We start from the raw sequence: 17,152 nt of genomic DNA, 5'->3' as shown, positions 1-17,152 counted from the left end.
ACTAGGCAAATTCGTCTCTGATACACATTAAATTAAATATGTACGTACATATAAGTTATTTGAAAAAAATACGACCACATGTGGATCGAACACAGAACCAACACATTTCATTTCATTTTTTTTTATTTAATAACTTAAATGTCATAACTCATGCGATGATATTTCATCGGGCACAACACTAGTAAAGATATAAAAATAAAACACAAATTAAATACAATTCATTTTATTGAAAATATTGATTGAGCTTGAAGCAGTATACAAATAAGGCATTGTGTTTTTAAAACACTAGATACAATAAGAAAAATATACTTTTATATTCATACAAATAGTCAATATCCAAAATTCACATTCAGTTTTGAATATATGTACACAGTCGTTTAGAAAATTTCAATATTAGAAGAACCCAAAAAAGGTTTCAGTTATAGTTTTGGGTTACACCAAAGTACTCTAAATTGAAATTATATATAGCCGTTTACAGAAACAAATAGTATCTTTTTGATATGTCCTAATCATTTATACTAATAATTACAATACAATATACAGGCACGGTATACAAAAAAAATACAGTGCATCAAATCAATATATAAAAATAATATGACCATTGTATTTACACTTATCCATTTTATATACAAAAAAGATAATAAGATTACTAAGCGTTATTTAAAAAGCCATTTTTTTTCTATAATCTAATACAATATTTATGCGCATCGACTATGAAAAATATTGTCATAACACTAGTTCTTGGAATCCAAATAAATTGAATTTAAATAGTAGTATTATACAAGTATCAAATATCATAATGGTCCATGAATTTCTCCGGCAACCCTCATTCCTTTTTTACGCTGTCTTTCCCTGCTGAAGGCGGAGCCTCCGTCAAACTAAACAAAATAATACAATATTAAAAAATCAAATTCCATTCGGCCAAAACAAATAACACGAAAACAAAATGTATGTAACCTGTCCATGACGCCATCTTGTTGTGGATCCAAGTTGACCAACTGTTTATGCCGTTGGACTCTTTCCTCTCGTTCTCTTTCAGCCAAAATTTGGACGTATTTAGCCCGTTGAGCCTTTTCTCCGGCTTCTTTCATCGCTAAATTCTCACCGTGAGCATTCTAAAATGAAACAATACATATATACATACACATCAAACATCAAAGTACGAAGATTATCAGGGTACTAACACCAAAGGCGTCCTTGAACATTTTAATATCGCCGAAGAAATCTTTAAGAGTATATTTGCCTTGATCGAACGCGTAGAACTCGGCCAAGTCTGCATACAATACTTCCATTTTCTTCAACATCGAGTGCAAGACGTTACACTGACCCCGAGCTTCTTCGGCAAACGACTGTTAGCATTCATTAAGTCAAGGAAAATAGTAAATTTGATAATCCTCGAATTGATCATAACGCGTATGAAACATTTGAGGACTCCCTGACACTTTTGAAAATCGGTAAACTCTATTGGAATTTGAAAAAGCAGCCTGTGATAATATATAAATTGTCACGCAAATGTAGTAATCTCTGAAAACCTTAATATTTTTAAAAACAAACTAGATGTATTTCTTAAACTTAAAGGATTTCTGTAAATCTTCTTTACCAATATCTTTTCTATATTTTTGCTTTCTTTTATTTAACATGTTACATACTTACTGTTCCAGATATTTTTTAACTTCAGGTATTCTCTTTATAGTGTTTACTTTTTTTGCCATTTATCTTATTAATGTTATGAGTATTATTATTTTATCTCATTATCTACACTAAGCCAGTCCCTGTGGGCCTATCAGCTTTGCCGCCTTAACCAAGTATTCTAATAAATAAATATATAAGAGGAAGGCCTAACAGGTAAACCCCAATGCGCTTTCCTGACCAATTACAAACAATGCAGCATTTTTATTACCTAAGTCGCTGAATTACGAAACGTTGAAAAACTCTAAATTAACGAGACATCTATGAATCTTGTACATATTTTTTTTTATTGTAGGATGCACTAAATTGCACTGAATAGTAGCGCAGTTTCGAGAAGTCATAATTTTTAAATGCGCTCAAAAAGAACTTACGCAATAGAATTCCACAAAAAAAGGTTGGCACCCTCGGATAACATACGAATACCCCTTGACGCATTTTTATGGAATTCTATTGCGTTAGTTCTCTTTGAGCATCTTTGAAAGTTTGGATGTCTCGAGAGTGCAACTATCTCGAGTGCATTTTTCCGGTCAACGTCGACATAGTAGGTAGGATAGTTTTTTTAGCCAATTTAATGCTGGAACCGTTTCAACAATGAAATCAGAAAAAAAATTGGCAAACTCTGATAGGAAACGATCGACCTGGAGTCACAAATATTATACTGACTGAATAAATGAATGAATACTTAAATGAATAATGACCAGCAGCATTACAAATATACTCAGAATAAATTCTTTTCATTCGGTCAACCCACAGGATCGAACCAGTCGCCTCTTGGTGCTAGGCAAAAGCCCAACCACCGAGTCATGCTGCTGGTTACAAGTTACTTTAATGGTCTGAATTTTTTTATAGAGAAGATTCTAAAATGATTATTTTTGTTGAAAAGGATACAAGCATAACATTATAGAATTGATCATCATTATCTTGAGGCACTTTAGAATTCGTAAGATCCGTTTCGAGATTTTTAATGTCCGAATCCATCTTCTTCTACGATTTCTGGAGGTTATCTATAGATTCCCATGCTGAATACATCAATCATGTAATAAGTAATAAATTTAATAAAGTTCTTTGCATTTGATGGGTTCATAACCGATATTCAACATTCTATACAAATAATTAGATTTGATAAATAGCAGTGTAGCTTACCATGTTCACAGACTGATAAGCTACACTAGCAGTGCTTGCCTGTAATAATACATTCCAAATATTGGTTCGAAATTCTTCAAATGCCTACATATACGAAAAGAACAAATATAATGATGAATTATTAGTAAACCTGTCGACAGAGTCTTCAGATTTTTTCACAGCCGGTATGGAAGAAAACCTTTGAGCCAAACCAGTTAGAACATCGGGAGACGCTAAGCGTTCTTCTTGAACTCTCACCCAGAAGGATTTTTCAGACATTTTTTGAGGAACGATAGTCTTCCAATTGGCCCTCTTTAAAGCGACTCCATCTTCGACTTCCCATTTGCGTTTTGGTTTGAGTCCGTACGGAAGTATATCAGGTCGAGGCAGTGGCGTAACGTGAATTCCAGGCGCCTCCCCGAAAAATATTTTACGGCGCCCCCCCCCCCCCCCCCCATATACACATATTATTTTCTTTTCGGCAAAATAATTTTTCAAAATACATACCTTTTCACGTAGAAAAATCTGTTCTTCTAGACTTCGCATTGGCAAACACTTCGATTATTTCGTTAAAATTCATTTTATTTGTTCTCTCATGTTCAATACTAATCAGCGCTAATCCTTTGAGTCGATGTTGTGACATAGTTGACCTTAAGTAATTTTTAATAAGTTTCAACTTAGAGAACGAGCGCTCAGCAGTGGCTACAGTTACCGGAAGCGTGAGGAACAAGATGATTGCGGTGGCGATATCAGGAAATGACGAATTTACATATAGTGTAAAAATCACAAATGAAGAGCTTCGCCAAATTATGAACACTGTCGATCTTCTCTATTTTTTCTCTTAAGCACGAACGAAAATCAAGCACCTGGTTAGGTAGTGACTTGTCAAAGTCATTGACATATTGGTCGGCTAAAGATTTGACTTCACGATATACATAAGTCGTCATCTGATAATTGAATGAGATTTTTACTTTGTAGGAAGGCGAACTTTGAAATAATATCGTTAAAAGATGTAAAACGAACCTTCAATTGCATCAAGGCTACGTCTAGTGCCGCATTAAAAATTGTTATTTCAAACTTTTTCAATGAATCTTGGAATCGTGTATCATTACTAAGTTCATCGAAGTGCTATCGTTACAAATTCTTCAAATGTATTCCTAAAACGATTGAGATTGTCGTATGCATTTTTGATCATCGACTGAGCACTGATAACATCGACGTTTTTTGAATGTAGGAGCTTTGATACAAAGTTGAGAGGCTGAAGAATGTTATCAAAAAGCACGAGTAGGAGAATAAATTCGAAACTTTCCATTTTCTTTTTTAGTCCCTTTGCTTCTGATTGTTCATCCTTTCTTTTACTTATTAAAATTATTTCTGTAAGACATTTTAAAACATCTGTATATGAATATCGAAGTGCATTGATGGAATCTAGTCTTGAAGACCAACGAGTAGGTTTCAATCTTTTTAAAGTAACTGATGGTGAATTTTCCTTAAAAACTTCCCACCTGTTAATGCTGACAGCGAAAAATTTATAAATTTGTTCAACCACATCAAAAAAATAAGAAGCTTTTGGCACGTCAGATACGGTATCTTTAATGACGAGATTTAAATTATGAGCTGCACAGTGAACGTAATGAGCATTTGGTTCGAGTTCAGTTATCTTCTTTTGTAGACCGTTGTATGCACCACTCATTACTCTGGCACCATCGTAACCCTGTCCTCTACATTTCGCAATATCTAGTCCTTTACTTGTCAATAAATCCAAAATAATTTTTTTTAAACCCTCTGCACTTCTGTTTTTAACATTAAAGAACCCAACGAATGATTCTTTAATTTCAACATCAATTGGACGTTGAATTTCATCTTTTTGAACAACAATGTATCGAAAAACAACACTCACTTGCTCAATTTTACTTAAATCTTGAGTACCGTCAATTATGATTGAATAGAAAGGCGAAATGTTTATCTCTTTAAATATTTCATTTTCTATTTGTGTCGAAATTAATTGGATGATTTCATTTTGAATTTTCGCGCTCAAATAAGTCACAAAACCTGCCTTATGTTTGGTTATCAATGATTCCAAAAGAGGATTATAAGTTGCCAGAAGTTTAATAAGAGAAAGAAATTTTCGAAATGCCAAATTACATTTAGCCAATGTTAATATTACATTAATAATACGATGAATCACTTGACGCCAGTAGTTTACACGACTTTTCAATTCTGACGAGATATATTCATCAATTGTCTCAGAATTTTTTCACAAATCGTACGTACAACAGGATTTAGTGTGTACTTGAGATTTTTCGTGAATTGAAATTTTTTTTGAAAGTCCTCTCCAGTCTTGTATGCCTTCAACCCAAGAGGAATTATAATATTTATTTATTTTGTCAGCAAAAATCCAACACGGTTCACAGTACGCTCTATTCAGTTTTACCGAGTAACCTAGCCACGTCCTTTGTATTTCAATCCCAGACTGGTTGGTCCACTTAAAATATTTTTTAGAAAAGCATCTTTTTCCAACGAGGTCTCGAGGAAAAGATACAAGATCAGGTTGACAAGTACCGTGATTCAATATAAATTTCCTCAGATTAGTGTCATTTTATGTCAGCTCATTTGTGTAATGTCCTCGGTCAGTCGGATATTTTTATTGAAGAAGGAACCTTATAAATAAATCGACCACTTCACCAGAAATGTTTGAGGAAGAAGAGCTAGGCTCAGTCGACTGAATTTCTGCAACAGTTAAGTTCGCCGTATTATCCGTAACTGCTGGTTCAATTACATCGGTATTGCTCAAAGGAGAGCTAGGTTGTTTTTCTGATAAAACTGCTGGAGGACTTAATTCCACTATGTCACTAGAGGCTTTGAAAAATTTGTGGATTTTTGTCAATTTCGATGAACTCGCGATTTGAGTATATTTTCGCTTTCGAGATTCTGCTCCACTGAATTTTTTCTTAAAACTACTCATATTAAAAAAATATATGTATCGCGAAAGATTTCTCAACCACAGGGATAACACAATTGTACACTTCACGTCACTTTACCCTGAGCAATGAGTTAGTTTTTATATACAATGATCAAACCCGTTACGGGAGCTAGTTTTAATGATAATCAATCGCGATCCGATTCCAGAGCGTGTTCAAAATCAACTGAAGAAAAGTCTGAACGAACACAATGATTTTATGAGTAAAGTTGTAAAATTAACATATTTTGGTCGCGTTCTATGATTTATTAATGGAAAGACGTTATTACCATTATAGAACCGAAATGCTTTTGACTTTTATGACGGTCTGCAATGAAATAATTTTGGTCGGAGATTTCAATGCTATTCTCGAAAATAAATACAAAGTTGTAAAATTTTATTGGTTTTCACGCCTCATTTAATTTTGTAGGAGAGAATTCTCAGATACATGTACATAACATAAAACGAGATGCGAATAGTTTGAAAAATAAAGTAGTGTTTAAAAAATTGTCACAAAAAAATTTACAGAAAAAGTTAAAAAATCAGTGAAAAGACGCGCCGCCTAGCGGCGCCCCCGAAGTCTCGGCGCCCTCTCGCATTGCGGGGTCTGCGGGCGCGGTAGTTACGCCACTGGGTCGAGGCATCTGAAAGAACTTACTTATAATACTATTCTGTGATAGAAAAACCACACAGTTAAGTTGCAATGTTAATACCATAGGACCGCCTGGCAATCCCATCGGTGGAGGTGGTGGTCCTCCGAGTCCACCAAACATGGGTGGTGGAGGAGGAGCACCACCAAACATTGGAGGTGGTGGAGGAATACCTGGCCCTCCAGGCATCATAGGTGGTGGTGGTGGTGGTATACCCATTCCTGAAATAAAATTAATTGATTCACTAGGAGTTGGCAGATTGCTACTTTTTTTATATTTGGCGTTTGGTGCATCGTAAATAATGTAATTATAACTGACACGGGTCTTCTTTTATTTATAGACCCAAATATAAACAATTACATATAAACGATTAGCGACAATTAGTCTCCACTTGGTCGTTTTCGTCTTCAATGTTCAATGTTCACTTTCAAATTTAATTTCAACATTCAACATGATGCATGCCTTACGGCGTACGAGTAGATGCATGCAATCAACCGTCCACACTTGTTCAATACCGTTGACTGAAAATTGATTACTTCATCAGTGCCAGCGCCACTCTTTTTAATTTCTCTTTACAATAACACTTTTTTCTTCACTTCTTTAGGGGTCATATAATATTTTGTTTCAAAAAGTTTAAATTTTTATCCTTGTAGTCCCGTATTAGCGAAAAATTTCAATAATCTTCTATAAAATTTACTATTACTTCCGATTTGAGTGTGACGTAACGCACGAAAAGTAGCAAGAAATCTGTCAAAACGCGTCCGTTCAACACCAAAGCGCATGCCTTCGCGCATGCACTAAGTCTGACAAGCGCATGTGTTCAAGTTGCACGAAAAATGAACAAGTGGAGACCGCTATTTAGTATCAGATCCAATTTCATTAAATTATTTCAATTTTCTAGTGAGACGAGATTAAAACACTTACGGGGCATTGGTGGAGGTGGTGGAGCAACCGTCGCAGCCGGTCCGCCTAAACAAACAACTATATATAAATATATAAACTGATGAGCTACATATATAAAAATAAAATAAAAAACAAAAAGGTATAAAGGTACTAACCAGGCATAGGAGGAGGAATCGGAGGTCCACCTGGACTGCCGCCGATCGTCTGTTAGTCAAAAATTTAGGATCAAAATGAAATCTGAATAATATCCAAACGATATCTAGCGCTATAGCATGGAGTTTGAGTAATACAAGTCGGTAAAGAGACTTTTGAAATGCTAGTGGGGCTTATTGTCTGGCAAAAATGGTGCTAGCGAGTGAGACGGATATGCCAACCCACCACTAGCAATATTATTTATCAGCCCAACTGCCTGCATAGAGCGACAGATATTGCTCGTAATACAACGAAATGTTATAACTATCAGTAGTGTTGTAAAATTCTCGGTAATAATCTTTTGGAGAATATTCTCCAAACCGAGAATTTTCGAGAATATTCTTTTTTAGAGCATCTGGAAGGCTTTTATATATGTAGTATTCCGTTGCAATTTCAAAAAATGGATAAATTCATATGAACGGTAAGATGAGGGAAGACACGAATAAAATTAATTAACTAATGCAAAAACCTAATTAATAATAAGTTTTAACATTTTACATTTCATATGTACAGAGAGAGGGTAAGCAAATGTGACTTTTAAGCAGTTGGCGAAACACAACAGAAATGTTACGTCTATTATATATGTATTAGGTTGATGCATAAGTAACGTCGTATTTTTACATAGACTATGTTGTTTTTAACCAATAGTTTTAGCATCTGTGCTTAATGTTGCCTTTGTATTATGTAGAGGAGGGTCTCTTTCAACATTTTTTTTCAGTCTATCGTCAGCAGTCGAGGTATACAGAGCCCTTGTGATTTTTGAAAATGTCAGAGAAAAGAGTGCATATTCGACACTATTTACTTTTTGAATTTAATAAAGGCCATAATGCAACAGTGGCAACCAAAAACATATGTGATGTGTACGGCAGGGGTGCTAACGATGTTCGAAACAGTCAACGGTGGTTTGCTAAATTCAATCTGGGAATTTATCAACAGCTGATGATGAAAGAGCTGGGCGCCCTTCAACCACCGATGATGACATTCTGAAAGCCATACTTGAGCTGATCCCCGACAAAATACCAGGGACATCGCAATGAAGATGGGTGTTAATCAATTTACGGTGGTGAGGCATCTGCATCGCATTGGAATGGTTTCCAAGTACGATGTTTGTGTCCCGCAAACCTGCTAGACCGAGTAGCCACATGTGTTTCTTTGTGTGCGAGACAAAAGCATGAACCTTTTTGCATCGACTAGTGACAGGGGATGAAAAAAGGGTTGTCTATAACAATCAAACAAGGAAACGACACTGGGCTAAGTCAGGACTAGACACCGGATAGACACCGTGCTTTTTCCAGGAATCATACAAAATCGGTGTTAAAAATTACGTCGAAAACTTTAAAAGTAAATTGATAAATTCGTGTGAACGTTAAAGATGAGGGAGGAAATGAATAAAATAATTTTTTACGATCTTATGTGTTAAGTTTAAAAGAATGATTAAATCAGTAAGTAGGAACAATTTCATTGGAATATATTCACCAAAGCAATAAAAATATGTATAATTTATTGCTTCCAGAGTTAATAAGCATTGCAATTCCTGTGAGAATTTTGCGGAAAACGTTCATGGTAGTAGTGTCTCAGTGTTGTCAGAATGAAAAAATTTCATTCAAAATGCTCTCAGACATTCTAGAAAGTCCTATTATTCCTATTAGGTTCTGAAAATATCCTAGAATCATCTAAAAAGCTAATAAGCATCTAGAGATGTTTTATAACCAAGAAAAAAGAAAATTCTCGGCGAATAACGAGAATATTCTCGGAATATTTTAGTTCTCCGAGAATATTTTCTAAAAAATATTCTCGACTTACAGCACTAACTATCAGTATCTAACCTCAGCGATCGCAGCTATCGATGAAGGATTTAAATGCGATGCAGTTCCGGGCTGTTGCAATTGCCGTATCAGCTCTTCGAGCTCTTGTTTAGCCGCTAACGCCTCTTTCAACTGCCGCTTTACATCCTCCACTAACGTAAGTTCATCTTCCGCTTTTGATTTTTCTATGTATAGATAAAAAATAGAATAAAAAATTACTCTAAATACGACGATATGATTCAATGTGCGAATTCTCACCGATAAGACCATCGATCAACGGTTGAACGTCAATTTTGAATCTAGCCGTAGCTCTGAAATCAGGATCGTACCCGTTCTTGTGCAGAACTATTTGCGTGATACACTCTTCAATCAATTTGTAATAGGCCGGCCTGAAAAATGTTAACGTTAGCGTTGAATATTCAATTATGATCATAGAATGATACTTATGTGAATGTACCTTATTAGGTGATCATCTCGTATGAATAGCATGTGTTGTAATATTGATAAAAGATATGGTTCAGCAACGGTATCCACCGATAAATGTTTTACTAATTCAAAGCAATCGTTTATGTCTTCGAAATCCATTCTAAAATTCATACAAAATTTGAGTAAATTTAAGTAAATACGTAAGTGCGGTCGGACATCAATATTCACTTCACGCTGTCGAATCTGGTCACGAATTCTTCATGATCATCTTCAGCGTTGCTATCGAAAGCCGATATCTGAATATGCATCCCACCTTCCGTATAAGTACTACGCAAGTCATCTAAAACCAATTCATAATCAAATGAAATAAAAAATAAACATTTGAATTAAACCAAACAAATCAATTACAATAAAGACATACCTATGAGATCGAAGAATCCAATCCTCATAATTTCATTCCTCAAATGTAATCTAAAATCTAAGTCGTCTGGAGTACTTACAATAGCATTTAACAATTGCATACAGGCAACCTAAAATTCAAACCAAATTATATATAACCAAATGTAACATTAATTGTAAGCGATGTTGAATAATCTTCAAAAAACCTTCAACGATTCGGAGACGTTGTTGCGCAATCCTTGAATTACGGGATAAAATCTTTTACCACTCGAAGGATCTCCACTGATAGTTATGGCGTCCAATACTTTTTGGTGCCCTTTGGGTAGTAAACAAGTAGCGGCTAAAACCTGTATCATTAAACAAATAATAAATTCATCAAGTACATACATATTATATGACTTTAATGGAAAGAATACATGATGCAAGTAAAGCAGTCAAGTTGAAAGTGAAAGTGAACCCACATATCTATCATGTGCATATCATGCAGATGGGTCCACGCGCAATCTACTTGGCGCAAGCTGCGACCTTCTATGATCGATTTAATTATGGTTTCATGCATACTTGACATCTCTACATGGGTACAATCAGTATTGAGATGTGAACAGTGCAATACCTTAACGGCTTCAAACATGCAATGAGGTTTGGATGGATCTACACTTTTCGCGATGGCCGGAAAAGCTGCAGGACAAGCAAATACTGCTCGAATGCCCACCGTGTTGTTCATAATAGCTTTGAGACATTTTATGCACTCGTGCTGTGGACGTGTATAGCGTTCATCTCTATAATAAACAAGTCAAATAAAATATGCAAAATATGAAAGCTTTGAAAAGAGGCAGTTCATTCAGATGTTATAATCATTTAATTTTTTTTTCCTTTTGGTTAGCTACCCCGAGTTAAACTGTGGCTTTACAAAGCTAAGCTTCAAATAATTTAAAAAATGGTGAATAAACTAACTTAAAGTAACAACTGCTGAGTTTGCTGACGAGTTTCGGGACGCCGGTCTCGATGAAGTCTTCCACCCACGACAGTGGATTGTTGGTCAGCGATATGCGCAAGTTTACAAGGCAAGCAGTCAACTTGTTCACGGTCAAATCGGGTTGGCTCAAATAGGTTATGTAATCGTCTGGCTTTTCAAATGTCGATCGACCCTCCTAAAATACAGAAAGATACATTAAACTCTCACAGTACTTGTTTCCTGCACACCGCTTTTGTGTGTATATACACGTCATATAGATAAATATAGACAATCATCACAAAACTAAACGACCTTTGGAGCCACCCATACAATGTAAAACTTTCAAAAAATTAAACTAAAATGCAGCACAAAGAAAATTGTAAATAAATACTTAATTTCAAGATACTACGGAACTACATAACCAGCAGTACGAAAAGTATTCTTTGGTACAATTTACATATATGGACACATTCATGTCTAACATGGCGTAGACGTTACAGCAGTAGCCGACAAAATCTATTCATACTATACAGCAGTATATGTCACCGTAACGTATCAAGTAAAACAGGTAAAACAGGCCACGGTAGAATATAAGCACGCGTGACGTCATAATAGCGTGTGCTGCATAGGCGGATCCAGAAAGTGGTCAAGGAGGGTGCCATTTTGAAATTGAACATAAAAAAAATTAAAACTTATGTGATTTAACATAACGATATAAATAATAGTAGATATGATACTTACATTGTAGTAATTTTTTTAAAGAAAACTATTATGGTGTAAAACCCCATTCAGGAAATATGAAAAATTTACAAAATATATGAAATTAAATTCGTCCCAAGGGGGGAGCCATGGCACCCATGGCACCCCCCTTGGATCCGCCTATATATTAACATGTATTGTAACTATGTTTGCACATGTATTAACGAAAGTGCGCATGCGCATAGTAATATTTTCGGAGACTTCATTTTATTACTTGATATGACGCAAGCAATATTGCGCCGTATCGTCGCACTTTGTAATGCATATGTAAGCCGATTTTGCTTGCACTCGACCAAAACTTGTCTGAATGTGCTGAAACGTGCGTCACTATATAGTATGAATAGAAACTGTCTTTTATATGAGCTGCTGTGCTGTGCTGTAGCTGTGAACTGCTAGAAAGTATGATTAGACCTTTAATTTGGCAGTTTGAATGCGGTCCAAATTTGATACCTGCGTAACATTTAAGCTACCCAAAGTAAACGAGTAACTTATAAGTATCATAATTTCATTGGTCTGAAATGTGGAGGTTTCTTAATCAACTGAAGAATTTAAGTTTTGTCAAAGGAAAGGTTCTTATTGAAAAATTAGCCAACGGCATAAAGTTTCGTGATTTTTTCGTAATTGAAATTGATTATAGTGTCATCTTTAACGTTATAATAAACAAACCTGAGAATTTACAACTTTATAAGCAATAAGCATGCTCCTCTTTTGTGCACTGTCGTATACTCGCAAAGGTTTTTTCTTATCTTTATTCAAATTCATATCAGCCTAAAAACGAAAGAACGTTCATTACATATGTGTATATATTATATAGAAACATTGAAATAAAATGTAAAATCAAAATCATACCAGCATCTCCTCAAATTTGTCATCGATCTGACGATCGTCTAAATTATTCACCATATCTTTATAGTCGACAACATGATCCATGCTTCCGCCGGAGTCTTCCTCGTTGAAATTCCCCGACGGATAGTGAAGGGATGAGGGACCACCGGCATCTTGTGGCGACGCGGTCGTCTCTCCTCCACCGGGACCTCCACAATCTGACTTCTTCGGAACTCTGAAGAACGCGTACAGCTATAAAACAGACAAGACAAAATTAGAAACAGTATACTCAAAGAAAAAAATGCACAATACTGATAATGGCGAGTTCTATCTTATGAAGCGATAGTGATGGAAGGGGGCTTGTGGAGACCAGAACCCCCTCACCCCACTTTGTTTCTTTCGATACACCATTTCCGTAATAATTTTTTAGATTCAACTTTTTTTTTTCTTCAAAATACACACAAAATTATCATTTTTTAAAAACGTATTCAGTTTATGACCTTGACTGCAAGTCTAGGATAGATTTGAATTATGACTAAGCACGATATATAACCCAATGGTAAGAACGCACCCGAAAGTGCGACACGGGACGCGTACATACATGGACTCCAGCTGTGGAAGGCGTATCTTCACACTGCAGAGGGTTGCCCAATGCGAGGTCGCACGAGCATATGCAATTCGTATGATGTTATTATTTCGACAAGTTCTTCAAATATGGAAATCGCTGTCAAACCTATCACCGAAAACACTCCAGGGGGTGTGGGACGCTACAGTACAGATTTGGTGTACTGGAGTACATTTAGCGTACTCTGTGTCTTTACCTTTAATCCTATATAAATATTGAGGAAATGCTAGCAAGTTGTGCAATTTTGCACACCGCAATAAAGCAAACGAAAAAATCAACCAGAAAAGTTTAAATAAGATTGCCAAAGGGTCACAGATTAAACCTGCACATCTAACATTGATATCAATTGGATATCGCCAACCTGGTACCATATGTATGTACATACGTTTCCGTTTGAAATTCCAACTGATTAATTTACTTCGCCGATTCGATAACGATAACACGAAAGGTGAAATATAAAAGAAATTCAACAGGCGAAATATTATAGTATAATTGAGGCCCTTTTTTCATTATCAAAGATGAATAAAGGCGCTTTTTGGAATTTTTTATGTTTTAATGTTATTTTGTTCTGCTGGTCATTAGGAATTCGTAAATAATAATTGTGACTGTTAAAACCAACGAAGCTTGGTACTAAATTGGCTTTGAAAACAGGACTTATTATCAAAACTATCTCGTGAAATAGTATCTTAGTATTAAACTTGACTTGAAAATGTATCAAGCATTGGGGTCTACCCCCCGGGATCGAATTAGAAATGCACAAAAAACCAAATATCCGAAGGCAAAGATCTTAAGTCGAAAGATCAAAAAAAAAGGGTGCATGGTAAACGGTACATACTCACGTACATCCTCACTTAATTTGCGCGAGCAGGATTCCCGTATTCTGCGCGCGCACATTAATACGGGAGGAAAAGCCTGTTCCTCTTGTTCCTGTTGTATCCTGCTCGCGCAAATTAAGTGAGTATGTACCGTTTACCATGCGCCCTTTTTTTTTGATCTTTCGACTTAAGATCTTTCGATTTTCGATCTTTGCCTTCCAATATTTGGTTTTTCGTGCATTTCTAATTCGATCCCGTGAGGTGCACCCCAAGCATTGATATGTATGAATTTTAAATATTTTATTTATTTTTTTATTTTTTATTTAAGGAAAACCAACACTCTTAATTTCAAAACAGAACAAATAATAAAATACATAACAAAAGACCAATTATAAAATTATAAAATTCGTTCAAATGCTCGAATCTTTCTTTCATTGGTACTAATGTTGTATCTAAGAGAGGTTTTAAAAAATTCGACCTCTATTTCTCAGTATAAATGATTAACTCGTTTTGTGTATTTTCGTCAAATTGCCGTTTCACGGATGTGATTCTATTTAATTGTTTAAATACCGACTCTATTTGTAATTAGTTAAAATCTTCCAGCTATAAATTGAAGCTGAAAATAGTGAAAGCAATCTTTGGAGAATACCGAAAAAAGTTTGCAATATTACATAAATTTTACCAGCAGCATAGCTCAGTTGTTAAGCTTCTGCTTAGCGTCATGAGGTGCCGGGTTCGATCCCAGGGCCGGGCCTCGAGTGAAAATGAATTTATCAGAGTATGCTGCTGGTTAGACCTGGATTTGTGACTCCAGGTTGATCGTTTCCTATCAGAGTTTGCCAATTTTCTCTGATTTCATTGTTGAAACGGTTCCCGGTAAAAATTGGCCAAAATCCTTCCTATATATACAATATGTCACCAATAATTTATGTATGATTAATGTGCAATAAATAAGTTTGTGTACGATTTGATAGATGTCTCATTGATTTACGAGTTTTTCAGTGTCTCGTAATTCAGTTACTTACATAATGAAAAAATGCTGCAATATTTGTAATTGGCCAGGAAGGCGCATTGGGGTTGCTTGTAATGCCTTCTTGGTATGTGTTGTCATAAAAATAAAATAAGATTTCTCAGCGTCATATAGCACAAGATTTAAATTGTAGATGCCACAGGAAATTTGTGAAACTAATTTTTTTGAGAAGCATAATAGAATATATAAGGGAATGCAAGGCCTTTTATATTCTATTATGCTAATAGAATTTGCCGAGTACAAATATTTGAACTTAGATAGTAGAGGCGCTCTAATTTTAAATGTTGAAGCGCCTTTGGCGCTTCGAATGGCGCCCTATCTTACTCAGCGCCCTCGGGCGCCGCCCGACCCAGCCCCCCCCCTAAAACCGGCACTGCGTAGTGACGCTTTGGGGCAACCTGTAAAGTCACTAAGGTCTCATTTTAATTTTTTGGAAATAAATAAATCGAAACTACTTAAATAAATAACAACTCATCGCAATAGCCTTGTATACTAATATCATATAAGTATGTATAATTAATAATATTTTAATACAATAGAAATTGTACAGTGAACAATATGAGTAATAATATAAAAAAAAGATTTTTATTTCCGAACGAGTATTTGTACAATAGTTACATAGATTTTTAACATTTACGCATTATATTTATACAGTCAATTAGTTTATTTCTGTTAAAACAATGACAAAGAACATAAACAAACACACTAAAAGCAGGCCACAACAAATCGAAGCTTCGCACACTACATAAACATATATGTACATATGTAAATAAAACATCAAACTATAAATTTCTCTACGTTGTTCGGTTTCAATGTGGACTCACAGTCTTTTTACGCAAGCTTTCCTTCTTGGTGACCATTGGCATTCTTTTTGACATTCGGGACCCTCACGAGACAATAATTTCAACAGTCCAAGCAAAGCTGCATCATAAGTACAACGTTCGAACATTAGTACACATTGGGAATTATGCGGTTAAGAATTATTAAAAACGACAGCACGTTCACTGTTCAAAAATCAATTAATAAAGGCGATCATTTCATAATTATGTTCATATATATGTATGTACATATTACCGATTATAAATGCACCCTCTGGCAAGCGTACCGCACGTGATACAGAACAACTACAACTGATAAGAAAATATATAGTGTATTTATATCTGAACGAATTTCAATTGCAATCTTATCAAAGAGGTAAAATACATAAAATGTTTCATTTTGATAATATTGATGTTAACACTTTACGGTCCGCTCATGCGTATATGCGTGAATAAAAACTTTGAGTAAAAGTCCGCTCACGCGTATATGCGTGAATAAAAACTTTTCGTAAACGTCCGGTCACGCGTATATACGTGAATAAAATTAGCTTGCGCTTTGTGTACATACACGCACACAAAAGCAAATTCCCATACATATATGTATGCATACATATCTATATGTGTGTATGTATATCTATATGTATTTATTTTAACGCTGAGATGATCTCATCATCGGTTAAAGGTCATCTGAAAATCTTGATTTACTTTTTTTATATAATAAAATTTTTGAATTGAGAAAAAAAATTTAAAATATTCTCATCATCTTAACGATATAATTAATTGCAAAATTTAAAATGCAATAATTTTTTGTACCAGGGTAACCATCCTTTTTTTATAGAAAAAAATTTTTGAAGTGGGAAAAAAAATCTAAAAATATTACCATCATCTCTGTGATATAAATTATTGCAAAATTAAAAATATGATAATCTTTTGACTAGGGTAACCAGGCTTTTTATACAAAATTTTTTTTCGAGTTGGAAATAAAATTAAAAGTCTTAATGCTATAAATATTGCAAGCTTAAAATATTATTTTTGAGACAGGGCTTACCAATCTTTTCATAAAACAATTTTTAATGTGAAAAAACAATCAATATAATATGTAAGTAATGTTTAATGACAATTTATTATTATTTTAATTTAAAAAATAAATAAACTTAATTTAAATTTTAAAATTTGTATA

General features: G+C 34.9%; 1 protein-coding gene across 1 annotated transcript; it reads right to left on the bottom strand.

The window, feature by feature from the left end:
- Positions 1-794: 794 nt before the first annotated feature.
- LOC143909081 (protein diaphanous-like) lies at positions 795-16,287 on the bottom strand. Its single transcript, XM_077426980.1, is given in 22 exon segments — positions 795-878; positions 936-1,115; positions 1,185-1,349; positions 2,578-2,708; positions 2,777-2,790; positions 2,857-2,916; positions 2,963-3,225; positions 6,484-6,641; positions 7,345-7,389; positions 7,479-7,527; positions 9,342-9,505; positions 9,579-9,709; positions 9,778-9,906; positions 9,975-10,086; positions 10,168-10,276; positions 10,352-10,492; positions 10,759-10,924; positions 11,100-11,296; positions 12,526-12,627; positions 12,709-12,936; positions 15,979-16,075; positions 16,229-16,287. Coding segments are annotated over 21 exon segments (2,682 nt in total). The 5' UTR covers positions 16,033-16,075; positions 16,229-16,287.
- Between the last annotated feature and the right edge of the window lie 865 nt (positions 16,288-17,152).

The sequence above is a fragment of the Arctopsyche grandis genome, chromosome 3 (genome assembly GCF_051622035.1).
Source record: "Arctopsyche grandis isolate Sample6627 chromosome 3, ASM5162203v2, whole genome shotgun sequence".
In the NCBI taxonomy this organism is placed as follows: domain Eukaryota; kingdom Metazoa; phylum Arthropoda; class Insecta; order Trichoptera; family Hydropsychidae; genus Arctopsyche; species Arctopsyche grandis.
The sequence above is the reverse complement of the archived record's forward strand: the minus strand, read 5'-3'. Positions and strand labels throughout refer to the sequence as shown.